The 25230-nt window shown below is 35.6% G+C and overlaps 2 protein-coding genes across 6 annotated transcripts; one reads left to right on the top strand and one right to left on the bottom strand.

Annotated features, from left to right (window-relative positions):
- Positions 1 to 2841: 2841 nt before the first annotated feature.
- On the top strand, positions 2842 to 10546 carry LOC112028340 (uncharacterized). 3 transcript variants are annotated; one of them, XM_024061020.2, is made up of 15 exons: positions 2842 to 2973; positions 4289 to 4388; positions 4745 to 4872; positions 4965 to 5118; positions 5285 to 5394; positions 5956 to 6039; positions 6116 to 6164; positions 6241 to 6332; positions 6745 to 6880; positions 7071 to 7150; positions 7225 to 8627; positions 9193 to 9300; positions 9374 to 10059; positions 10146 to 10188; positions 10429 to 10546. In XM_024061020.2, the coding sequence occupies exons 2-13, from the start codon at positions 4293 to 4295 to the stop codon at positions 9913 to 9915; spliced, it is 2982 nt and encodes a 993-aa protein (XP_023916788.2). In that variant the 5' UTR covers positions 2842 to 2973; positions 4289 to 4292; the 3' UTR covers positions 9916 to 10059; positions 10146 to 10188; positions 10429 to 10546. The 3 variants fall into 3 exon arrangements, with proteins under 3 accessions (XP_023916788.2, XP_023916789.2, XP_023916787.2); XM_024061021.2 differs by having other exon boundaries at positions 10129 to 10188; XM_024061019.2 differs by having other exon boundaries at positions 9374 to 10188.
- Positions 10547 to 21731: 11185 nt separating this feature from the next.
- On the bottom strand, positions 21732 to 24938 carry LOC112028386 (APETALA2-like protein 3). Of its 3 annotated transcripts, none has more exons than XM_065761075.1 (10): positions 24169 to 24938; positions 24035 to 24060; positions 23880 to 23910; positions 23675 to 23762; positions 23418 to 23563; positions 23175 to 23219; positions 22967 to 23070; positions 22706 to 22842; positions 22435 to 22551; positions 21732 to 22317 (listed from the first exon to the last, which is right to left on the bottom strand). In XM_065761075.1, the coding sequence occupies exons 1-10, from the start codon at positions 24714 to 24716 to the stop codon at positions 22036 to 22038; spliced, it is 1524 nt and encodes a 507-aa protein (XP_065617147.1). In that variant the 5' UTR covers positions 24717 to 24938; the 3' UTR covers positions 21732 to 22035. The 3 variants fall into 3 exon arrangements, with proteins under 3 accessions (XP_065617147.1, XP_065617148.1, XP_065617149.1); XM_065761076.1 differs by having other exon boundaries at positions 22706 to 22839; XM_065761077.1 differs by lacking the exon at positions 23175 to 23219.
- Between the last annotated feature and the right edge of the window lie 292 nt (positions 24939 to 25230).

Below are 25230 nucleotides of genomic sequence, written 5' to 3'. Positions count from 1 at the left end.
GCCCAAGTCCAAAATAAAGTAAGATGAATATGTTCCCAAAATACATGTCTTCGCACTCCAGCCAAATTGGCTCTTGCCTTTTTGTCAAATTGTGTTCCTAAATTCATTTCAAGATTTTAGAGAGGCTTTCCAGCAATCAGTTCAATATTCCAAGCATCGAGTCTTTGCTTTTTTATTATTATTTTTTTTAATCAATATCGTTGCATTACTAAGAACCAGAAGGAACAAAAAGATGAATAACTTTTGCAATCTAAATCCCTTACACATAAATAAGAGGGAGGGATAGAAAAAGACAAGAATAGTTCATTTCTAAGAGCATTAGTATCCAAAGTTGTAAAACTCTAAATATGCTCAAATTTAGCATAAAACCCCATAAAACTCGCATTATCCGGACTTGTAATTCTAAAAAAATTTGCAATTGTACTATAGTACTATCATAAATTTACGATAGTACAATAGCATCGTTCCAAATCTCATATGATATTTTTTACTCCCTTAAAAAATATTAGCCTCTCTCTCTCACATCTCTCTCTAGCTCACGGTTTTTTTTTTTTTTTGGCAGGGTGAGGTGGAGATCGATGTGGTGTTTTTTTTTTTTTTTTTTTCCTTTCTCTGGTGGTTCTTGTGGTGGTGTTTCTTGTGATTGTGGTTGTTGTGGTGGTGGTGGTTGCTAGTCAGTGGCGTGGTGGTGGCTATTGTGGTTGTGGTGTTGGTTGTAGGCCGGTGACGTGGTGGTTTTGTTGGATTTTTTTTTCTTGGTGGTGGCTGGGTATTTATTCATTTTTTAAAATATTTTATGATGGTGGTAATCTTTTAGATACAATGAAATGGAGAGGAAGGGTGAGTGATGGTGGTGGTTAGTTTTTTTTTTTTTTGGTGGTGGCTGAGTTTTTTTAATTATTTTTATGAAGAGGAAGAGAGAGAAATAGTTAGTGAAATTAATATTTTAATGAATAATGAGATAAATAAGAAATGAGATGTTGGTTGTATTGTAAAATTGTATATATAATAGATAAAGTAATTTTTGAGATGGTAAATAATGCCTCTAACACTAAAATGCTTACTTTGCAATATGGTGGGCCACAAAATTTGATTTAATTATTTTTAGTAAAATATAGAAAAAATTTAGATTTCTAAGTACAAGGTTTGCTGACCAAACAGTAACATTTATTTTTAACAAAAAAAAAAAAAAAAACATGTTTTTGATGTGAGAATGATTGATTCAATGGTACGTCCAATAGGAGAAATTATACAGTCCTCATGGTGGACCACATCACTTGTCTGATATTCTACTAAAAGACTTTTACTTGTTTAAAATTGCTGAGTCAGTAATCAGTTTCTATTTAAAAAAAATTTTGACTTGGCAATTTTAAACAGGTAGGGTCTTTTAGTGAAATGGTAGATCATGTCACTCGTCCACTATGAGAACTTTATAATTTCTCGTCCAATAATAGATGATTGTTGAGCTTGGAATAGGCTGTTATTATTATTTTATGTGGTAACCAAGGATATTATTAAAGGCTAAAAAACATTATGTATGTTGAGCTCGGAATAGGCTGTTATTATTATATTGTGTGGTAACCAAGGATATTATTAAAGGCTAAAAAAAATTATGTAACAAAGTTAGCTAGGCCTAAGCCTCTCAAAGCACATGCCCGTGCAATCATAAAACAACATCAAAATAATCACCGAAGGAGGAGATTCATAAACGATAAAATCCCGTTCTAGCTTAGCTCCGGTTTTAGCAAGCCTATCCGCACATTGATTGGCTTCTCTGAAGCAGTATTTGATTTGCTCTCTGAGAATTTTCCTCACCAAGTCTCTGCAATCCTCTATGAGGAGGAATGAGTAATGGGCTGTATTATCTTCTTCTTGTGGATCTAATTCGTGATTAGGCTATCAAGAACTTGGACCAAGTCATGCTTGTGTGTGAAACCTCTAGATGGGCTTCTTGATGAATATTGGGTTCAAGAAACCTTGCCCAAAGTGGAGACATAAAAATTAAAATGCTAATACCAAAAAAAAAAGAACAATCCGAAACAAAATTGGTCAGTTGCAAAGTCTTTTGACTCCTTTTCACTTCATTAATAGCTAACAACTACAAGTTCTAAAACATGGATGGTCATTCGTGTACTAAAATCCGCAAATGCTTTCTAAAACTATAAATAGCCTTTTGGGTTCAAATTGAAGGATAGAATTTGTAAACTAAATTTTTATCGTCTATTTTTTTGGGAGGTAGGGAAGGGTTGCGATTTGCGAAACTGCCTGTGAATAGTCATTTCACATTTCTTTGAATCTATTGGTTATCATTGCTTAAGGTTTAAACTTGCTAAACTAATTAGTTAAATTAGTTATTGTTTTTTATTCCCACTTTCTTTATGGAAAAATTATTAAATACTTCGAAAGTACCATAAATACGTTCTCTCTCTTTTTAAATGAATTGTGAATTACACCATAAATTTAATTAGTAGGACTCACAGTTATGTGAGATGAGAAAATACTCATTTATGATACTCTGAGAGTATCCAATAATTATCCGTCCCTATGTGTAACACTATGTTATTAATTTCTTAATAGTAAGCTTAGTAACTTTTTCATTATTTAAAAGTTGTATTAATTTCTTTTATAGTAAAAATTAAATGGGCCATCGAATTAGGTTTGGGTCTAATAAATAAAGAGAGGAATAGTGCCACGTCCGTAAATCCCAGCAGGTTCAAACGTCACAGCTTTAATGACACAGGGTCAGATAATAAAGAAAAAACGAACCAATCAGAGCTCTCTAAATCAGGACTGGGCTCCACATAGCGTAAAATAAAATAAATATATATATAAAAAACCCCAAACTCTTCTCCACTCGTGTCTTTCACGTACACATCCACAGGCTCTCTCTCTCTATCTATCTATCTATCTATCGTTTGCTTTATCTTCATCAGAGTTCAGAGATTCCTCTGCTCCTTTCCGATCCTTCACTGTGTAAGTCTTCGTTCTCCTCTAAAACTCTAACCCTAACCCTATCGCACTCATTCTCGTTTACTGCGATCTTTCAATTTTCGTTGTACTTGTTGAACTTTTGCCATGAAATTTGTGGATTAGGTTTTTTTTTTTTTTTTTTAATTTCTAGGTCGCAATTTCTTTGATCATTTATGTGTTTGTTTAAATCTTGAAACCTGTTATTTGTTTGATTAAAGAGAAATTGAAAGCTTTTTGTGTGAGAAAGAGAGGGGTTGTTGGTGTTAGGGATATGAGCATTGACTGTGATTGACTGATTGTGGAGTGAGGAAATTTGTATCAAGGGGGTTTTTTTCTTTAACGATTGAGACCTTAGATATGTTTGGGCTAATACTTTTGACTCAACTGAGGGTGTTTCTGCATTTCCACCAACCCAAAAATAAAATCATGTATTGTTTTGAAATGAAAAAAATGTGAACTTTTCTTGGCTAATTAGTTTTAGCAATGTAATTGGCTTTGGAAATCTTGTAAAATTTGCTGATTTCTTTTTGAGTAATTTATGGTCTTATGGGTATAATAAACATTGGATATGTGAAGGGGGTGAAAGAAGGGAAAGTGTTTGGAGAAATTTATGGATTGCTGCGTGCCGTTTAGCGGGACGAGAGAAACAGATATGGCTACTTATTAAGATTAAATGCAGTGCTGGAAAGAAATTGATTGCATTAGGTTTTTTTCTGCTAAGTGGGGCCTTAGCAATGTGGTTGGTTATGTGGCACCTAGAGCAGTTTGGTTTTAATGCTAGATGGTCCTTAGCTGTGGGATTGTGTATCATTAAAGACTGTTTCAGTATGATCTGAGCTCTGCAGCTTTATGTTTTTGACAATCATTGCCAATAAGCTCTAGTTCAAATGGCACTTTCTTCCTCCATAAAGAATAGAATAGGGTGGAGGGTGAGGTCGTGGCTTCATGGGTGTGTGTGTAACTTATTCCTTTTAAATGTATTTGAGAATCACTGTGTGTAATGTACATCTTTTGGGGTCAAATCAAAAGTCTATGAGTATGACTATATGAGTCATGCTTCTACTGCTTGGGAAAAACAAGAGAAAAAACATTGCATCAATACTGACCATCTCAAAGATACTTCTTTCTCAATGCAAGTGCCAAGAAGCATGTTTCCTCACTGTTAATGGTTGTTTTAAGAAATTTGGTAAGAGTGTGCGTGTTTTGAATGTTGTGCAAACACCAAGCTTATATCTCTGAACATTAATAATTTAGGTTGTGCAAAAAAGTAAGCTATGTTTCTTAATATTTATCTTTTGTGATATTGCTGAATTTTTAGGAGAATGATGGCTGAAAAGGGGGAAAAAACATGCCCTATATGTGCTGAGGAAATGGATTTCACAGACCAGCAATTGAAGCCATGCAAATGTGGTTATCAGGTTAGGACTAGAATCTTCACTTAATATATGAAGTCATTGGCAAAATATTTCTTTGCTGATTTCTGCTATAATTTGTTGCTTTATGTTTATTATTCTCTTGTACTGAACTGTGGTTAACTGGTGCTGCTTCCTGTGAATTTTTATGGGTCTAATTCCTACTTAAATGGAAAAAAAAGCTTCATAATAAAACAGATGTAAAATGTGTGTTATAATTAAATTCTGTCATGTGAATGATAAAGGCGCTATATTTGTCCTGTTTTTGCTTTTTAACTTTTCAATTCATCAGTTACTTACATATGTTTACTCTCTCCCCCCTTCCCTGGCATTTTTCTCTCTTTCTTTCTTTATCTTCAAAGATGTGTGTTTGGTGTTGGCATCACATAATGGAAATGGCTGAAAAAGATGGAACTGATGGTCGTTGTCCAGCATGTCGTGCACCTTATGACAAAGAAAAGATTGTGGGGATGGCAGCAAATTGTGAAAGGTTGTAAGGGTACTTGTGCGGTTTTGTGGTCATTTTGTTTTATATAATTTGATCAGTTGTTGAGTTACATCATAACATTCTCTACTGAACAGGTTAGTAGCTGAAAGAAATTTGGAGCGGAAACAGAAACTACAGAAGTCAAAGCCAAAGGCTTCTGAAGGAAGGAAACATCTTAATGATGTTAGAGTTATTCAACGGAACCTAGTGTATATAATTGGATTGCCCCTTAACCTTGCAGATGAAGATGTGAGTAGTTTCATACCATTGTAAATCCCATTTAATGCTACAGTGCAACTTATCAGATCATGGTGCACTTTTTATCTTCTGTCTCATTTTTTTACCCCAAAAAAAAGTTTCATTTTATTTTAGTAACACTTATCACCTGAACTACACTTTATTTTGGGTTTACCAGCTTCTTCAGCACAGGGAGTATTTTGGCCAGTATGGGAAGGTTTTGAAGGTGTCCATTTCTCGTACAGCAAATGGGGTTATCCAACATTCTTCAAACAACAGTTGCTGTGTGTAAGCTTTCCATATTGTTGTCACAGATTTTAACATGTTAAAGTGGGACGCACAGTATTTTATTCTGGCTTTATTAATTGATTTGAACCCACACCCCCCCCCCCCTAATTATTCAATCATCCTTGTTGCCTTAATTGGAAAATTTGGATAGAAACACTGTACTGTCTCTATCTCTATTTTGTTTGAATCTTGATTTTTCACTAGGTATGATGAAAGACTTGACAGATTTTTGTACATCCATTTTACTAGTTCATTTATTAATTATTTATTGGGGTATCAAGTGATAGTCTAGTGGTAATAGCATCCTACTAGGTATGATGAAAGACTTGACAGATTTTTGTACATCCATTTTACTAGTTCATTTATTAATTATTTATTGGGGTATCAAGTGATAGTCTAGTGGTAATAGCATCCTTTGTGGTGCTCTATGTCTGTGATTCGAACCCCATTTTCCTTCCTTCCACCACCATCTACCTATCAAAAAATAAAACAAAATTATTCTTAAAATATATATATATATATATTTATTTTCAATCATGCGGTTCCATCTTTCATTTTTAGGTATATAACATACTCAAAAGAGGACGAAGCGGCTCGATGTATTCAATCAGTGCACAGTTTTGTGTTAGATGGTAGATCCTTGAGGTAAGCTGTGTGTGTTTTCCCTGAAGATTATGATGCTATAAATGACACGATGATTGATAGGAGTACACATTTGCAGGGCCTGCTTTGGAACCACAAAATATTGCCATGCTTGGTTAAAAAATTTGGTAAAATTTTGGAAGAATTGTATTGCAAATCAAGTATGTCTTTAATATCATGGGAATAATTCTTTTGTTTATCCAGCCTTGCAGCAATTCAGATTGTTTGTATTTGCATGATTATGGCTCTTTGGAGGATAGTTTTACTAAAGATGACCTAGTTTCAGCCTTTGAAAGGTATAATCTCTTATCAGGGTTTTATTTTACTAAGATTTAAGAATTTTTACAAGGAAATCCCAACAATTGATTTTGACGCCAGCTTATATTGTGCTTGAAGATTAAAGCAACCTGGGGGTGGAAACCAAAATTTTGTTTTATGTTTAGATTGTTCAACTGAATTTCTCAACACAAGAGGTTTTATTTATTTATTTATTTTTTAATAACTAATTATTGTTAATTTTTTTCTGTTGTAATATTTGTTTACATTTATATCTAGGCTCTGTGCCTTTGCCTCCACTCTCTTCTTTACCTTGTCTCTCCTCAAATTCTAAATTATGTTGTTTTAGGAGACGTGTATTTCTGCTCAGTGCTCATTTGCTCTTTAGTTATACCTTTACATATTGTAATTTAACTCATAATGGTTTTAAAGGAGTAGAATTCTACAAATCATTGGTGCTACAAATAATTTGCATCGGCGTTCAGGGAATGTTTTACCTTCCCCAGCATTAGAGAATGCCAATACCAGCATATCAACGGCCAAACCAGTTGCGAGAAGTCCTTCAAATGTAAGGCTCTGTATATGTTATTATTGGCGGTGACCTTTGCATAATTTTTTTTTAAAAAAAAATTCTATATTATTTGCAAAATATGAGGCATTCCTAAACTAATTAATAAAATGAATTAAATATGTTAGGTGGGGTGTTAGTAATCATAATGCTCACAATTTGATTGACCCTTGTTGATCCTTTTCAACAGTACACTAGCAATGAGGTTAGGGGACCTCCTGCAGATAATGGCTCTGGAAGATCTAGTGTACCTCCTAATGCTGCCTCTTGGTATGTTATTCTTGATTTGTGTCATCTTTCATCTGGTTGTGTGATATGGATTTTAATCCACTTTCTTCTCTCAGGGTCATGCGTGTCTCCACTAGTTTGCCACCAGTGACAAGTATTTCTGTTTCTGGACCTTCCAATCAAAATCCCGATATATCTGATAATTCCCAGGTTCTTCCATCAGAGGTAATGACTGAAAGATCTACCCATGATGCAACAAAATCTAAGATAGATGAAGAAAGCTGGGAAGTGCATTCTAATGCTAAATTGAAGCCAATAGAGTCTACCAAACAGTTTGTTGATGGAAATTATCAAGTAGTTGAATCCAATACTAATGCAGAGAGTATTCTAGATTCAAACCGTGCCACTGTGACTTCCAGCAAACACTTTTCTCATCTATTAGCAGCTAAGGGCATCAATCAAAATATTGCAGCACAATCCACCAGCACAAGCTCTCCTGAACTAATCAAACCATCCTATAGTCCAGGTTTCCTTAAAGATGGAAGTATTCATGCAGATGGGAATGTCCAGGGCTTATGCTCTGATTTATCATCAATGAACAATCATAATCATTTTAAACAGAACTTCTCTGGTTCAGTTGGTCCAGAGAGTGATCTAATTCAAACAAAAGGTTCACAGCAAAATGATAAAGAGCTTTCTGGTGAAGCTTCAATGTCAACAGCTTTTATGGAAGCTGCACTCATGGAAGGCTTACTAGGTTTAGATGATCAGCAGCCGAAGGTTTTCAAGGGTATCCATCAGCAGCCATCCATCTCTTGTTCGCCTTGTCTGTATCAGAATTTAAATCAGCCAAACTGTCATTTCTGGCAGCATGGTGAGGTATCCAAACAAAGTAATGTTGTTCAGGATCCTAGAATTGTATGCATGAAACATGAGGAAGATTCTTATCAATTGACATCTGAGAGTACTGTATCATCTAATGGCTTCAATGATAATAAAACTAATATTCTTCCTGATTTTGGTGGGACGTTTGGTTCATCTAGTGTGTTCTCTGAGAAGGGATTAGGGAATTTGGGCATTTATGAAAAACCTGTACCTGGTGTTAACAATAGTGCTGAGTCTGATATTGGAGAGAGCAGCATAATCTCAAATATTTTGTCTTTGGATATTGATACATCGGAAGATTCATTAACCTCTCCTCACAATTTGGTGAAGTTCTTGAGTGAAACGGGTAAACAGCATGCTTCCATTAAAGTACCAAATTTACAAAAAGCACAAGATAAGAATCAGTCCAGATTCTCATTTGCCAGACAGGAGGATTACCTAAATCAAATATCTGATTTTGAGAATTCCTTGGGTAGTATCAGGCATGTGCCCAATGAATATTCCACCTCACGTGATTTTGTAGAAAAGAAGCATCCTTATATAGACACATATGAGCATAACTTTTCATCCGGTAGTTTTTTGGAGTCTGGTAGGTATCCCAGCAGTGATCCTTTTATGTCCTCTAAACTTCCTGGTGAGTATCATCTTGTGTGGTATTAATGCTCCTTTATCAGATTTCCTGTTATATTGTCATAATATTTCCTTTTGCTGAAATTTCCTGTTGTATGATCATTCTGGTGCTCTTGATTTCTAATTCGGATTTATGAGTTACTTGCTAATAAGTTTATATAGTTTGTTTATATTCTTCCACATTAGATTTTTTGTTTCCATCATTTGCATTCTGATATATAAAATGCTAATTGGGAAAAACTAAGCTAAATTAGTTGTGGTGACTAGTTGTTTATTGCGCGGGGATTTTAATTCTGATGTTTATGTTTGTCAAAAATGCTCTGGGGTTAGAAAATGTAAATATGTTAATAGAGCAAGTCTTGAATACCTCAGTAAGTTCGAAGTTGGTATTAGAGTTGAAATTTTGGGTAATATTCTGGGATTGTATCTGCCATGTCCTTGGTCTTCCAGTGATCAGCAATGTGATTTTGAGCTTTTGTAAAGGGAACATGTTGGTTTAAGAAGATTTTAGGTGCCAATATTTTCTTTTAAATATTTCTGAGGTTTTTTGCTCCAATGTCCTCTTGCAGTTTCTAGAGCCCCAACTTCGATTCCACCAGGATTTTCAGTGCCAACCAAGGCAACGCCTCCAGGATTTCCTTCTCATGGGAGAATGGAACAGGCATTTGACCCTTCTGGTTTGTAATTTCTCATTTATTTATTTATAGATTCTTTTTTTAGATAGATTCTAATCTTCCTTTTACCCTCCAGCATATCATTTGCTGCAAAATTCTGCAAGAACTGGAATTTCTGGCTTCGCTGAAGATGTTGAGTCTATTGATCCAGCTATACTGGAAGTTGGTAAAGGGATTCTAAAACGGGGGTTGAATAATGTTGGCTTTAATATGAGACCAACTCTATCTCAACAGTTTAGTCCTTTTGAGCAAGATCCAAGGCTTAACATGCTTATGCAACAATCTATTTCCCCACAGCAGAACTTAGGATTCCCAGATAACTTTGGGAATAGATTCTCTCCCCCACATGATGCATATAGATTTTCCCCGATGCTTCTTGATCAAGTTCAACCCAACAATCCACCTGCACTGTTGACTGCTCAACAAATTGGTAATATGCAGATGTCAAATGGCCATTGGGGTGGATGGAATGAGGTGAGGAATGTTAGTGGTCTGGGTATATCAGAATTACTTCAAAATGAGAGGATGGGATGTAACAAGTTTATTCCTGCTTATGAGGATGGAAAGTTTCCAATGTCTACCTTTAGCAATCTACCCAACAGAGAATTTGGGATGTGAATTTTATATTGTAATTTCTCTTTTAAACTTGATTCGGTGGCCAAATGTGACTGAGTGGGTTTACTTGGTGGATGGCAACTGCCCCCTGCTTAGTAGTAGTTAGGGTGTGTAATTTTGTGCAGATGATTTTATTAGTAACATCTGGTAAGGAGCTGCTTGTCTTAGTTATTTTGGGAAGTTATTTTTTGTCCCTGAAAAAAGTAATGGGATTAGGTTGTTTGCATTGGCAGAGTGGAAAATGAAGCTGGCAATGGCTCTCCTGCTAACTCCCTGGTTAGTTTCTACCTGATGAGTCATCTCTTGGCATCATATCATTTTTTCCAAGTGTGAGGCATTTTTAGACATGATAAAGTTCTTTAGTTGTGCATCCGAAACCTATTTTGTCCCACATATGTTAAATTTTCTACACAAAAAAAATAAAAATAAAAAAATCCTCTTTTTGTTTATGGTGGTTATGAAAACATTTTTACTTAAAAACTGTGTGTTGTTTTGTGCATTGTTTTGTCTTTGCAGGTAAGCTGGGTTAACGACACTGGTATTGGCTATGTCTATGTAAACAATTTTGTCAAATCTTGTGTAATGAATCTGTTGCTGACCAAGTTATGGAAAAAATACAAGATAAAGTTTTCTATGCAGGAGGTCTTACGATCAAACCCCCTTGATTGATTGATAAAATTTAAGCAATTAAAAAAAATAATGTGAAAAAAGAGAGGAAAAGAGAACAGAAACCTCTTACACCTAAAATTGATTTACAACTGTAACTTGCAACAAATCCATTGTCTTTGCTTGTGTTTGGTGACATGTAAATCTTCGGGCTGGTAACTTGTTCCTAATTGATTGATTCTGTTTGATGTCTCTTGAAGTAATAGAACCAGCTTTCTTTTTTAATCATAATTATTAATTCCAAACATAGATTAAAGGGAAATCAGATTTGCGTCTTTACTGTTTAGTTGATTAGTTGAAAAATGGAAGATCACAAATACAAAATGGAGAGACTGGGGGTCTTGTAAGCAGACATAAATCACAAGATTGAAGTGGAGGCTATTTTTTTCTTTGGAACGTGCTGTGGGTTTGGATACCTAATTACTCCCAATTTTTAACGATGCTGTCCTCTACCAAAGGTTTGATGAACCCAATGCATTTTATGATTACGTCTTCTACGTTTTGAACATCCTAGTGCCAGAACTTGGTGTCACCCACGTAACTCCGTAGCACGTTTATGGATGGTTTATTCAAATTAATTGTGCTTCACCGCCGATACCATCTAGTGACATGAAGATGCAGATGGCTGTTTGCTTATGGCCTAAGGGTGTCTGTAATCGAAAGGGATACCTAGAATCTCTTTGTATTCGGGTCTACCACAAATTTTTGAACGGCTTTATGTCTGGCCATGATGAATATGTAGATTCTCTTCTTCGGACCAGCTGATATATAACTAGATGTAGTGGCTCTTCTGATTTAAATTAGACATTAGTCATGTAATCATCGAGTGTTGCAAGTTATATATTAGTGTGAAGTGGGAGGCTCATGGGCTTTTTCTAGGACTAATGCTGTTATGGAAGACATGAACTTGTGACGGGGAAAACAATATTATGATAATTGAGTTATTTGGCGTCCAACCGAAGCTTTGATTTGGACTCGGAAAGACTATACCATACCTGAAGGCCAAAATGGAAATTCCAAAGTTTTACGTTGTGTTATGAAATTTTCCCGGCACCCATATACTCCTCTATGCTAGCAAGGATTGAGTGGGCACCTTCAAATTTATGGAAATTCAATTCGTATATCCGTCGTGGAAATGCTCTGACCAGAACTCAAACCATCAAACCTTAGGGATTCAAGTTAACACAGGTCTCAGAGCCAGTATTCGACTTATTTTTAATCGAAGCTTTCTTTTTCCCTACAAAAGAGGCATTCTAATAAGTAAAGAAGAAAAAAGAATGGCAGAGTGGCCCTTCGACAAGGATGCATCATATCATGAGTTGTGAGCGTTAATCCAACCAAGTACAATGACCAAAAAATACGTGCTGTACTACTGTGCTGGAACATGCTGAAATGAAGCCTGTGATTCGTGAAACCAGGCTTATGTCCATGCTAAAAAGGTTCTTAAGTGAACCCCGCATCGTGGGAGCTAGGGGGAGGACCACGTGAACGACCCACAAAAGCCTGTGAGATCCCTCGTAGTTCTACAGCAGAATAATTTTAACTGACAGAACAGTATGAGTGTTGCATACGTACATCGTGTTTGTGTGTGCATTTAGGTTTACTTTTAAAATGCTATTATTCTAATGGTAAACTTAATTGATAAATAGAGTAAAATACAGCTACTGGTTTAGACTAATGTCAATCAAGTTCAAAATATTTCAAAACTAAATAATTTGGTTCTTAATCACCATGACAGAAAGCAAAAAACTGAGTAACAGACCTAACAATTAAGGAATTAAGTTGAGTTTAAAACCAAGTTAATCAGTTTTGAAATATTTTAAATCTGGCTGACATTAGTTTAAGCCTCAGGGAGTTTACTGTAGTTTGCCCTAATAAATAATTAGCGGGAGAGAGACTCAAGCGCGGTTAACGGGAGTAGGTAACGTTGTGCTTTGATGGAGTTCAAGTGAATTTAACTAGAGCCAGATTCTACCTTCTTCAGTCAAAAAACTAGAGCCAGATTGATAGATTCACCCTATGCCTATGTACGATATTCACAGGGTGGACGTGGACTAGAGGAAAGGGACCTGATTTGAAAAAAGAAGCTACCAAAAACGGGATGGGTTTTATTTTTATGGCTTTTGCCTTTTTTGTTCTTTCTTCAAATCTTCTTAGGTTAGCATGGGGTTTTAATTTGACAATACATCACTTTATAAACAAACTTTAAAATTGAGGTGTTTTTTTTTTTTTTTGGTGTTTATAAAAGTGATTATAAGAGTTTAATCAGCTTCTTGGGAATCAAACACAAGTCTAACCATATTTTTCAACGAGGAGGTGTTAATTATCATCTGATCTCATGCAAATGATGGGGAATTTTCAACATAATACGAAATTTCTGACATAAAGAGTAAAAGATGGTAACATGATAATGAATTCTACCAAAATAATAATAATAATAATAATAATAATGGAAAAAAAAAATGGAAGAAGAAGAAGCAAACTGACAATAGGCAATAGCGTGAGCAATCTGTTGTCTAATCTTAATTGGGCAATGCCAATGGGGACCGAAAGATTTGTCTTTTTTCATGAAAGTTATTGTCCTTTTCAATTAATAGGACTTACTCATTGCTCCTTAGTTACACTATATTAGGTGTGGTCATTTCATGCAAACCGTAAGGACCAAATGAACTGGCTGCCTAGGCCTACTTAGAATAGTGGCTGGATTAGTCCAACCGTGGCCCAAAACAATGAATTTGTAAGAGGGAGAAACAAACAACAAAGGAGTCTCTGCTCGAAGAGGAAATTATGGGAGAAAAGGCAGTTGTTATTAAATGGATGAACCAATTTCTTAGTACAAGCTGGCCCAAGGAGGCCACAATTACATAGGAAATGTTACTGTTCACTCTCTTTTCTCTCAATGTTCTTTTTGTTTCTTTTCTATATCTTGGTACTTGTGTCTGGATCCCTCTCTTTGTGAACCCACATTTTTTTATATACTCTTTCTTTCATCATATCTCAACCATCCATCCTTACCTATCAAACTTCCTCTCATGACATTTGTCCCTTTTCACATCTAAATAAGGTGGTGGAAGAAGTTTGCTTAGCTATGACTCACACTATTTAGGTCATTTTCTTATCAATACAGCTGATAAAGCTGTTGCCCACCATTTAATGCGGAGGCAGCACGCTATTCCAAACTAGAAACTTCCCTAATGATCACTGATTCTCTCTCTTCATATCCTTCTTTCCATCAGGAACGCCTCAGAGTCCTTTGACTCATCCCTTCCTCTCTTCGGGTGACTTCCCTCCTCGGGCCCGTGGGCTGCAACATCCCTACACTTATACTGCAACTCTTCAACTTCTTCCTTAGTCCTTGGGCACACACAATAGCCCCCTAAAACTTTTGCTATTGACCCTGAGGCAAAAGCAAAGTTTTAGTTTATTCAAGTAGACTATACACGTGCCACATGTGTTCCCACGTGATAATGTCCTTTCACCTGTCTCCAGCACGCTCTTGACACTTCGGAATCCACGATTTCACATTTACGACGTTAGGCGGCTACTTGTCTCCCCACGTTCTACGGCTCGATCAAGATCCTATGATTCCTATCTTCCCTCGTTTATAAGCGAAAAACTTACTGCCCATTTTTTACCCCTATAAAAGGAGAGTATGGGGCTAGTTGAAGTTCATTTACACATTCTGGCAATCTAAGTTGAAGCAACCTCTCGAGGAGAAGTTTTCTCTTTGCTCATAGGTGTGTTCATTCTCCTATTTCTATTTTTGCATAAGTTTACTCTTTCACACCATAAAACTCCATGGGTAGATACGCTAAGTTAGTAGATACTCCCGAGGGTAGGGCTTTCTTTAGGGCACAATATAGGATTCTTAATGGTGTTGAAATCCAACACTGTGAATACGGTGAATGGATGGTCTTGAAGAGACCTCCCGAATCCGTGGTCATTCCTATAATCGCCTTCATTGAAGGCAGGATGGAACTTCCCATGGGAAGGGTTACTAGGGAGTATCTAATAAACTATAGGTTGACCCCCACCCAATGTTCCCCAAATGTCTTTAGGGTCCTCAGGTGTGTAGATATGCTAAATAGGAAAATGGGGACCAACCTTACCTGGCATGACATAAACTGGGTATACAAATTAATCTTCTGCCTACCTAACTCAAGTAAGGGTATGGATAAGAACTTCCTCATCGTCTGGGGAGATTGGCATAATGGACTACATTGTCCCACCCAAGAAGGGGAACCAGGTAGAGTTCCCGAGGACCATAGGATGCACATAGGATGTTACCTGAGTTCATCAGAATGATTTTTTTTTTTTGGTAGTTGTATACCCAGTTTACTTCATGCCAGGTAAGGTTGGTCCCCATTTTCTTTGCCTTCAACAGTTGAGGTTAATGTATAAATTAGAGTAAAATTTAGGTATAATATCTTACCAACATTATATTAGGTTCTTTAATTAAATTTAAACATGAAAAATTTTAGAATACTCTAAGAGAATAATAAATGTGTATTCCCTTCTTTTACATAATAATGAATCTCACTAATATGAGAGAAGAGAGTATACAGTTATTGTACTAGTGTATTACCAGAATATTCTATAATTATATTAATATATTATTAGATTGAATTTAATTGTTCTTGCAAATAATAATAATAACACCATTTGTGATTTATTAGTCAATGCAATAAGGTATTTGAATTTAATTTAAAATCTAATATACTTTACCCAAGGCTTTCTATTACATTTGCTAAGTTAGTAGATACTCCCGAGGGTAGGGCTTTCTTTAGGGCACAATATAGGATTCTTAATGGTGTTGAAATCCAACACTGTGAATACGGTGAATGGATGGTCTTGAAGAGACCTCCCGAATCCGTGGTCATTCCTATAATCGCCTTCATTGAAGGCAGGATGGAACTTCCCATGGGAAGGGTTACTAGGGAGTATCTAATAAACTATAGGTTGACCCCCACCCAATGTTCCCCAAATGTCTTTAGGGTCCTCAGGTGTGTAGATATGCTAAATAGGAAAATGGGGACCAACCTTACCTGGCATGACATAAACTGGGTATACAAATTAATCTTCTGCCTACCTAACTCAAGTAAGGGTATGGATAAGAACTTCCTCATCGTCTGGGGAGATTGGCATAATGGACTACATTGTCCCACCCAAGAAGGGGAACCAGGTAGAGTTCCCGAGGACCATAGGATGCACATAGGATGTTACCTGAGTTCATCAGAATGATTTTTTTTTTTTGGTAGTTGTATACCCAGTTTACTTCATGCCAGGTAAGGTTGGTCCCCATTTTCTTTGCCTTCAACAGTTGAGGTTAATGTATAAATTAGAGTAAAATTTAGGTATAATATCTTACCAACATTATATTAGGTTCTTTAATTAAATTTAAACATGAAAAATTTTAGAATACTCTAAGAGAATAATAAATGTGTATTCCCTTCTTTTACATAATAATGAATCTCACTAATATGAGAGAAGAGAGTATACAGTTATTGTACTAGTGTATTACCAGAATATTCTATAATTATATTAATATATTATTAGATTGAATTTAATTGTTCTTGCAAATAATAATAATAACACCATTTGTGATTTATTAGTCAATGCAATAAGGTATTTGAATTTAATTTAAAATCTAATATACTTTACCCAAGGCTTTCTATTACATTCCCCACTCTTACGGTTTGGGAAAATTACAGTCCTCTCGCTTAAGGTTTGGGGGAATGACACTCTATCCCAAACTTGAAGCAAAAAACACTCCACTCCCTTAAGGTTTGAAAAAAATAACACTCCTCACCTTCCCTTAGTATTGGTAATAGAATATTCCAAAATTTTAAAAATTCTCTTTACCAAAGTTTAATCAATTTTAGTAAAATTCTAAACTCGATTTAGTTTAGTTTGTAAACACGTTAACTTAAATTGAAGGCTAAGCTACATATTTAACTGATATTATTCAAGTTTGAATTGCCAAACATAGGTGCTTACTATCTTAATATGTTAACTGGCCAAGGTTTAGGTATTTTAGTGGATTTTAGTTAGTTCAACTGGTAAAATCTTTTATCGTTAAATAAAATATATGGGGTTCAAATCCCCTTACACCCTAAACCAATTGATTTCTTAGTTTAAATTCTATCAAAGAATGGATGTCATAAGTTTAAATTCTATCATACATTAAAAAATAAAATAAAATAAATAAAACCTTTGGTATTTCAATTTGAATACAAGGGCATTTGTGTACTTGTGTTTAATAGGTTGGGTTCTTCAAACATTTTAACTCTATATGGGAGGGTAATTTTGTAAACTTGCCCTTAATCAAATAGCAAATTAGTACACAACATTTTTAATATTAATTTAATAGAGTTTGACTATACGGAAGTTAAGGATAAAAAATATTTTTTCTCTTCAAATTTGAAATGGAGTGTCATTCTCCCATACTTCGAGAGAGAAGGGTATAATTACCCCACTACCTCATTAAATAGTTACATTAAATTTAATTGTTCTTGAAAATAATAACGTTATTTTAGCTTTATTAGTCCGTGCAATAAGATATTTGAATTTAATTAAAAAATCTAATATACTATACTTAAAGGCTCTTTACATAAATTTTACCCTTAATTTTAAGAGTTATTACAATTAATCCGAAAGTTGCACCCCTTCATGTAGTTATAAAAAATCTTGACCCCATACACATCATACACCATTTTCATACAAAATTGAAATGGCTATATAGCTAGCAATGGTAAAAAATAAAATTATCATCCATCTGACTGCTCAACTATTCTTCTTCTTCTTCTTCATCCTAGAAAAGCAGAGTGGGGGGGCAGACAACACACCTGAAACAGATAGAAGCATCTAAGAAATCATAGACAATATGGAGGGAGTTCATTATTTGTGAGGCATCAAATCCATGATAGTAAATAGTAATAGAGTTTGGTTTAATACCCAACGTGGAATCCGTACAAATTACTAAGCATTTCGGAAAGCTGGTACTGCCCTACAGTGCAAATTACAAGGTCACACAGAAACAAAACAACCTTCGTTTTATTCGAAGACAAGTATCTAAGAAGATTAGGTATTATCAACATTTTTGCTCAGACTATTGAGTATCCAGAGTATGTAACAGAGAAAGAAGAGTCAAGAGCTTTGCTCTTGCGGGGGAGTGTTGAGAATAATGAAAGAAGTCTTGCTCATCAGCCTAAGGTTCAAGATGTGCTTCATGTTGAACCACTTGCACAACAGAACAGACCCATACTTGATGTAGAGAATGGTTGCATAACTCAAACCTCACAGACAGCTTGGGCAAGCAGAGAACTGATGGACTTAATTGAAGCTGTGCCGTTTCATGAGCAGTTCTTACACTCTTTGTGATTAGGCACTCCAAGCACACGTGTACATAGAAAGTGGCTGTAATTGTTTTCCCTCCAAATTCCCTAAAATTCAGGGAAGTTTGTTACTTTGTTTTCTTCTTCTTTCAATTTGTATATATATAGGAGTAGTGCTGTGTACGAAACAAAAGTACTTGTATTTTTTCAATCAATAAAATTAGTATTCTAGAATTTTACATTAACTGATATTATTCAAGTTTGAATTGACAAACATAGGTGCTTACTATCTTAATATGTTAATTGGCCAAGGTTTAGGTATTTTAGTGGATTTTAGTTAGTTCAACTGGTAAAATCTCTTATCATTAAATAAAATATATGGGGTTCAAATCCCCTTACACCCTAAACTAATTGATGTCTTAGTTTAAATTCTATCATAGAATGGATGTCATAAGTTTAAATTCTATCATACATTAAAAAATAAATAAATAAATAAAATAAATAAAACCTTTGGTATTTCAATTTGAATACAAGGGCATTTGTGTACTTGTGTTTAATAGGTTGGGTTCTTTAAACATTTTAATTCTATATGGGAGGGTAATTTTGGAAACTTGCCCTTAATCAAATAGTAAATTAGTACACAACATTTTTAATATTAATTTAATAGAGTCTGACTATACGGAAGTTAAGGGTAGAAAATATTTTTTCTCTTTAAATTTGGAATGGAGTGTCATTCTCCCATACTTCGAGAGAGGAGGGTATAATTACCCCACTACCTCAATAAATAGTTACATTAAATTTAATTGTTCTTGAAAATAATAACGTCATTTTAGCTTTATTAGTCCGTGCAATAAGATATTTGAATTTAATTAAAAAATCTAATATACTATACTTAAAGGCTCTTTACATAAATTTTACCCTTAATTTTAAGAGTTATTACAATTAATCCGAAAGTTGCACCCCTTCATGTAGTTAGAAAAAATCTTGACCCCATACACATCATACACCATTTTCATACAAAATTGAAATGGCTAAATAGCTAGCAATGGTAAAAAATAAAATTATCATCCATCTGACTGCTCAACTATTCTTCTTCTTCTTCTTCTTCCTAGAAAAGCAGAGTGGGGGGGCAGACAACACACCTGAAACAGATAGAAGCATCTAAGAAATCATAGACAATATGGAGGGAGTTCATTATTTGTGAGGCATCAAATCCATGATAGTAAATAGTAATAGAGTTTGGTTTAATACCCAACGTGGAATCCGTACAAATTACTAAGCATTTCGGAAAGCTGGTACTGCCCTACAGTGCAAATTACAAGGTCACACAGAAACAAAACAACCTTCGTTTTATTCGAAGACAAGTACACAGCTATATATGCTTAGCAATGAAAGTGTCATCACGTTGTACAAAGATACTAACTGGCCATATAGCCAAAGCATAGAGCCCAACAAAGTAAAGAAGAGCCAAGTCATAGGGCTGAATCTCATAGTCATAGCCTTGGAAGTTTGGGAAGAGAGAGTGAAGGAACAGATATTTGCAATAACAAGGTTTGTAAAGAGTTTGCCAGAATGATCAATCTTTTTACTATTCCTATTATATGCCAACCACCCCTTCAATTCAATGTACAACCAGACTTTTCACGCCGCTCATAATACAATACTACCACAGACGACTCTTTTTTCGCTTCTTTTGCAGGTGTACGAACCTCATGCAAAGCCCAGGAATACGGGATTCACTTTAAGCCTAAGGAAAGAGACGGGACAGAACAGCCCCAACACATGGCTTTCAATTATCATACTTAGTTATGGGAGAAAATTTAAGTCCGTAACCCAACCCTCTGTGCCATAAGTTTTGATATACTGTGGGTGCAATACTTACGGGTTTTAATAACGTGCCCTTAGGCATATATTAATAAATTATTTTAAAAAAATTTATATGAAAAAATAATTAACTAACCAGACTCTATTTACATACTTTGGAGCATTGCTCCTAGAGTATGTAAGCATTTTTTGACTTATGGTGGTATTAATATATTAGTTAAGAGTCAAGACAAACCATCACACACATACACATATAAACCATAATATTTTGTTACTAGATTAGGTCATAATTTATGAATATATTGTATACAAAATTATCAATTATTATACAAAAATTGTCTAGTTTGATATTAAAAATGTACAAAAAATGAATTTGAGAAAACAAAATATAACTACTATAGACCAATTGATAAATTCTATTTTTTTTTAAGAGTATTATTGGACTAACTTAAATATTTAAGATGCCAAATTTTATTTTTGTAGTTGAATATTTAAAGTTTTTAATAACTACATATAAAATAAAAGAGTATCTAAGACCATAATCCAATATCATAACTCTAATTTGATAGACCCTAACTCCAAGTAAGTATGTGAAGGTAACAAATAGTAGATTACTGTTTGCTACATAAAATAGCTGTGGTTTTAAAATAACTCAACTAAGGAAAATTTTTAATTTTGATTTTAACTCATACTTTATTTAATTGATCCCAAAAAAAAAAAAAATACAATTACAATAGCATGATCTTAACCAAAATTTGCTTTATTTAAACCAAAAGCATGTAAATTAGCCTATTTCCTAAAAGTTTTGACCTTTAGCAAATGGTTGGATAAATTTAATCATTTAACTACTATTACTTTGACACTTCTCTCGCATGTAAACTCAACCGAGTGAAGACAATATCTTTCAATCGGGTCACAATTTTTTTTTTAAGAAAAATAAATCTAAAAACTATATGAAATTGGGGGGTATATTCAATTAACAGGACATTTTGGCGGAGCTAACATAATAATTTAATAGATTTTCCCTGATTTGCGAAGAAAAAAGTGAGATCTTTTGAAACTCTGGGGGGTGTTATTCTTAGACACTGTGTAGCAATAGTACCCCCCCTGATTTCATCCCAAGTTTGTTTTTATTACTCCCTATCACCATCTGTCATTTTTGCTTTCCCCAAGAGAACAGCCTAGCCGTAACCTTTGAACTCTGGGCCTATTCTGTAGTTTCCTGATCCTATCGGCAAGGGATTTGTTGGGGGTGGGGGACTGGGGATGTAAGCTGATTTTGCATTATTTAGGGTAGGACAGCTTCCATGGAGTAAGGACTTTTTGTGAGAGATTCCCCCCTAGCACCTATTTGGAATAGGAAAATACTATAGTTACTACTAGCAACTTTACTACAAAAAGGCTCTCTACTATTAATTTTACTATCATTTTTATTTATTTATTACGTGGCGACACATGAATAAACTTTTTATTTGTGTTAAAAAGTTTTATACATATAGTCAGATTTAAATTATACTTGATGTAAACCTAAATAATATTACATCACTCAATAATTTGTTATTAAATTCATAGTTTAAAAATCTCATTGTTGAATTACATGTTCTATATTACATGTATATCAATCTTCATGCTAATAAAATGTTATTTACTATTCAATTCATAAACTCATCTTTTATAAATTATTTAAACTACAAAAACTTGAATTTAAATAATTAATTGATAACATAGATATTGATATTTGATCACTTTGAAATTTTGCAAGCATAGAAAATATATAAAGATAATGTAATTCAATTAAATTCAAAAGTGGATTTGTCAAAATTTGAATATAATTAAAAATATTAAGTGGTGAAATATTGCTTAAGAAAAATGATAACATGTTCGTAACCAGTTATTCTTGGAGATAGGATCAGGCGCAAGGGCAGAGTAAAATTTTGATCCAAAAATCTATGAGAAGTAATCTGAAACATGCGTAAGGTAAATGTACACACAACCTTACCAATAAACATTTGAAGTGAAACTATTTTCTTTTCAAATCGTTTCCCATTACATACATTTGAAGCCTTGTTTAGAGCCTCAATGCACAAACAGACCAGTCATATATGGAGGACACACAGCCCATGCTAAGGGGTTAAGGTCACTAAGTTTGATAAGCTTCACAGGGAAGAAACGATTACCAACCTATTGGATCATATGAACCTATGACTGGAACTAACAAATTCAATTACCATTCTTGTTTTCCTGGTTTCCCTACCCATCTTCTACACTTAATACAAAATAGAAGATTTATGGGCTGTTGCTATGTTCTACCTGGTACTTGGTTCAGCTCCTGCAGTAGAAATGGGATATGTTGGTGATGTAAGTGATTGTTGGCAAAAAATGGGGGTGGATGAATAGTTGTATTAGGAAAATGAAGTTGACCAACAGCAGCTGATGGAGAAGTAGTTGTTAAAGAAGGGAATCCTGATGATGCTGCAGTAGAGAAGAGCGGCACTTGATTCACCCCACCATAAGGACCTTGGATTTGTCGTGGCCAGTTTGGCAAGGAATCAACTTCCGTCCTCTTCTCCATTGCTCTTTCCTGTAACCAACAGCGACGATGACATCGTTAAGAGGTGAAATGGAAAATGGAACAACGAGGTCTTATTGACTTCTAGCAGGAATTTATACTAGTGTGTTTGGGCTGAATGGAAATTACCTTATACAGAGAAAAGAAACTGGAATTCACGCCACTCCAGATAGGAGCATGCTCAGATGCTTCCACAGGTCGATGAGGCGGTTGAGCCCTAACTGTTGCTGAAGAAGAATTCTCAATCTACGAAAGAGTGATTACCAAGCAAACTAATTAAAGCTAATCCCAGGTGTGAAGCAGACAGGAGATACAAAATTAATTGGGCTATTTGAAATGTATAAACACAGATCTCAATTAGACTTTAGTGGGGAATTTTATAAATTGATGTCAGCATTACCCTTGATCTCCCATCAATAGGCCTGTCATCCCAGCCATGCTGAAAATTAAAACCACTCATGTTGACGGTCTCCTTTTCTTGATCAGCAAAAGAAGGGAGTGCAATTCCTAACTGAAGATCAAGACTTTGATTGCCTTCTGCATCAAATAAGGCAAGGATTTATTGTGTGTTTATACAAAGGTTTATCATTGTGCCTACACAAGTAGTCTAGAAAACAAAAGACAACTACCAAATAAAAGGAATTCTTAACAGCAAATGTACCTCCATTATCGGCCTCAGCAAAAATTTCCCCTCCATATGAGCAAGGCTCAAAGTTGGTGACTGCTTCCCTTCCATTGCATTTGATGGCAGCCTTGTCATATGCCCTGATTTTCACACAACAAAAACACATCAAGTTAAATGGAAAAGCAAAAGGGTCAAAGATTCAAACAGCCAGTGCAGTGGAGATCCAATATATAATGTGTAAGACCTTGCAGCCTCAATCTCACTATCGAATAGCCCAAGATATATATACCTGCAGGGAAACAATGAATACTACCCAATGAAAACCAATCTCCCAACTGTTCTGCTGAACCAATTCATCAAAACTCTCAATTTCTCCATTTTATAATGGGAAATACCAATTTAATATGGAATTTAACACAAGAATCAATACTAAAAAAAGACCATAAATCCAGCTATGAATGTGAAATTTAGCAAAAGGGGGTCTCACTTCTTGCCCAGAAACTGCCCCATACGAGCTTCCCATCGACCACATTTGTGCAGTGTCACTCCCCTATACTTCGAGCTTCCCCTCGAAAACCCGGTGCTCTGGCGCCGCAGGATATGCACAAATTCATCCTTGCCAAAATTACTCATCTGCAAAAACCAATCAATTCTATAATAATACACCCTCGGTTGTCTAAAACAACACACTAAATTCAGTCACAAATATGATAATATCAAACTACAAAGGACCCCCACACTCACCTGCTTAATATCATCATCATATTCACTGATATTGAAATTGATATCAGCTTCTATTCCGCGAAACTTTATTGCAGCCCGATCATACGCCCTGTGATCCATTAAAAACCCAATTGCCATAACATTCCCACAAGTCCATTTTATCCAAAACTTTTTTTTTTTCTAATAAATAAATAAATATCAGAAACAGTTAATTTTTTTTATATACCTAGCAGCAGCATGAGCAGTGTCAAATCCTCCTACAAAAACCAAACCAAACACCCAAATTATCATATTCCAACTCTCAAATTAAATCAAAAAACACAAACAATAAAAATAAAAAATAAAAAAAATTAGTACTTCACAACTTTTAATAATCCTTACCCAAGTAAACTTGCTTTCCACAATCCCTACAAAAATGGGAAAATAAATAAATAAATAAAATCATTGCCATCAAAATTCAGACAAAGAAAAAAAAACCGCCAAAACTGTAAAAATCTTGTGACGAAATCACTGACCAAATATGCGATTCCCATCGACCAGTTCTTCGATAAAACGTAACGCCACGATACTGTGAGCTCCGAGACCTTGGTCCACGTCGGCTCTTCTTGACCAGAGGTTTCTGTTGCTGCTGCTGCTGCTGCTGAGGTACGATCCTCTGCTCCGCGGCTTCACCGAAAGTCGAAGTGAGATCCAACCACCCCGCCACGTCGGAAACTGCTCCGTCTCCGGCCACCGGAAACAACTGTATCGTCCGGTCGTTGCGAACACCGCTGTCGTCCTCGTCCTCTTCTTCTTCTCCTCCTCCTCCTGCTCCATGATCGACATCGAGCTCTTTGTCCTTCCTCAGAATGCTGAAGCTGTAACCAAAAACGGCGTCGTAGTTAGAAGTAGAGTCATCGTCGCCGGCGGCGGCACAGGCACCGGCTCCTCCTCCGGCGCCGGTGTTGACTACGGAAGAGGAGTTAAAACTTCCAGTTCCAGAACTCTCCATTCGACTACTTCCAGAAAGCTTTCCTGAATTCTGCGACGCTACACTCAGATTAAGATCCAGCATTTTCTCCATACTCGCTCAAATTCAACTACAAAAACAATAATGTTCAAAACGACGAAGTTTTTTTTCTGTTATACACCACTGAAAAAAAATTAACAGAGACTATTCTGGTTTTATAGGAAAGAGTGGCCGATGAATTGGAATCATGGCCGGCAGTGTGATTTTTATTTTCATGCAGATAGAGAGAGAGAGAGAGAGAGAGAGAGAGAGAGAGAAATCTGTTTTTAGAGAGAGAGAGAGTGCTCCGTCTCCGGCCACCGGAAACAACTGTATCGTCCGGTCGTTGCGAACACCGCTGTCGTCCTCGTCCTCTTCTTCTTCTCCTCCTCCTCCTGCTCCATGATCGACATCGAGCTCTTTGTCCTTCCTCAGAATGCTGAAGCTGTAACCAAAAGCGGCGTCGTAGTTAGAAGTAGAGTCATCGTCGCCGGCGGCGGCACAGCCACCGGCTCCTCCTCCGGCGCCGGTGTTGACTACGGAAGAGGAGTTAAAACTTCCAGTTCCAGAACTCTCCATTCGACTACTT

This window comes from Quercus suber, unplaced genomic scaffold (genome assembly GCF_002906115.3).
Source record: "Quercus suber isolate HL8 unplaced genomic scaffold, Cork oak 2.0 scaffold_394, whole genome shotgun sequence".
NCBI lineage: Eukaryota > Viridiplantae > Streptophyta > Magnoliopsida > Fagales > Fagaceae > Quercus > Quercus suber.
This window is presented reverse-complemented; position numbering and strand designations above follow the sequence as displayed.

What these genes read in the sequence shown, in the direction of transcription:
- LOC112028386 (XM_065761075.1), bottom strand. Translation starts at nt 24,716, where the DNA reads ATGGAGAAAATGCTGGATCTTAATCTGAGTGTAGCGTCGCAGAATTCA. An exon ending in ATGATGATGATATTAAGCAG is followed by an intron (nt 23,564 to 23,674) that starts GTGAGTGTGGGG and finishes TGGTTTTTGCAG; the next exon opens with ATGAGTAATTTTGGCAAGGA. An exon ending in GGGCAGTTTCTGGGCAAGAA is followed by an intron (nt 23,220 to 23,417) that starts GTGAGACCCCCT and finishes GTTTCCCTGCAG; the next exon opens with GTATATATATCTTGGGCTAT.
- LOC112028340 (XM_024061020.2), top strand. Translation starts at nt 4,293, where the DNA reads ATGATGGCTGAAAAGGGGGAAAAAACATGCCCTATATGTGCTGAGGAA. An exon ending in TTGCGAGAAGTCCTTCAAAT is followed by an intron (nt 6,881 to 7,070) that starts GTAAGGCTCTGT and finishes CCTTTTCAACAG; the next exon opens with TACACTAGCAATGAGGTTAG. An exon ending in CCTCCTAATGCTGCCTCTTG is followed by an intron (nt 7,151 to 7,224) that starts GTATGTTATTCT and finishes TTCTTCTCTCAG; the next exon opens with GGTCATGCGTGTCTCCACTA.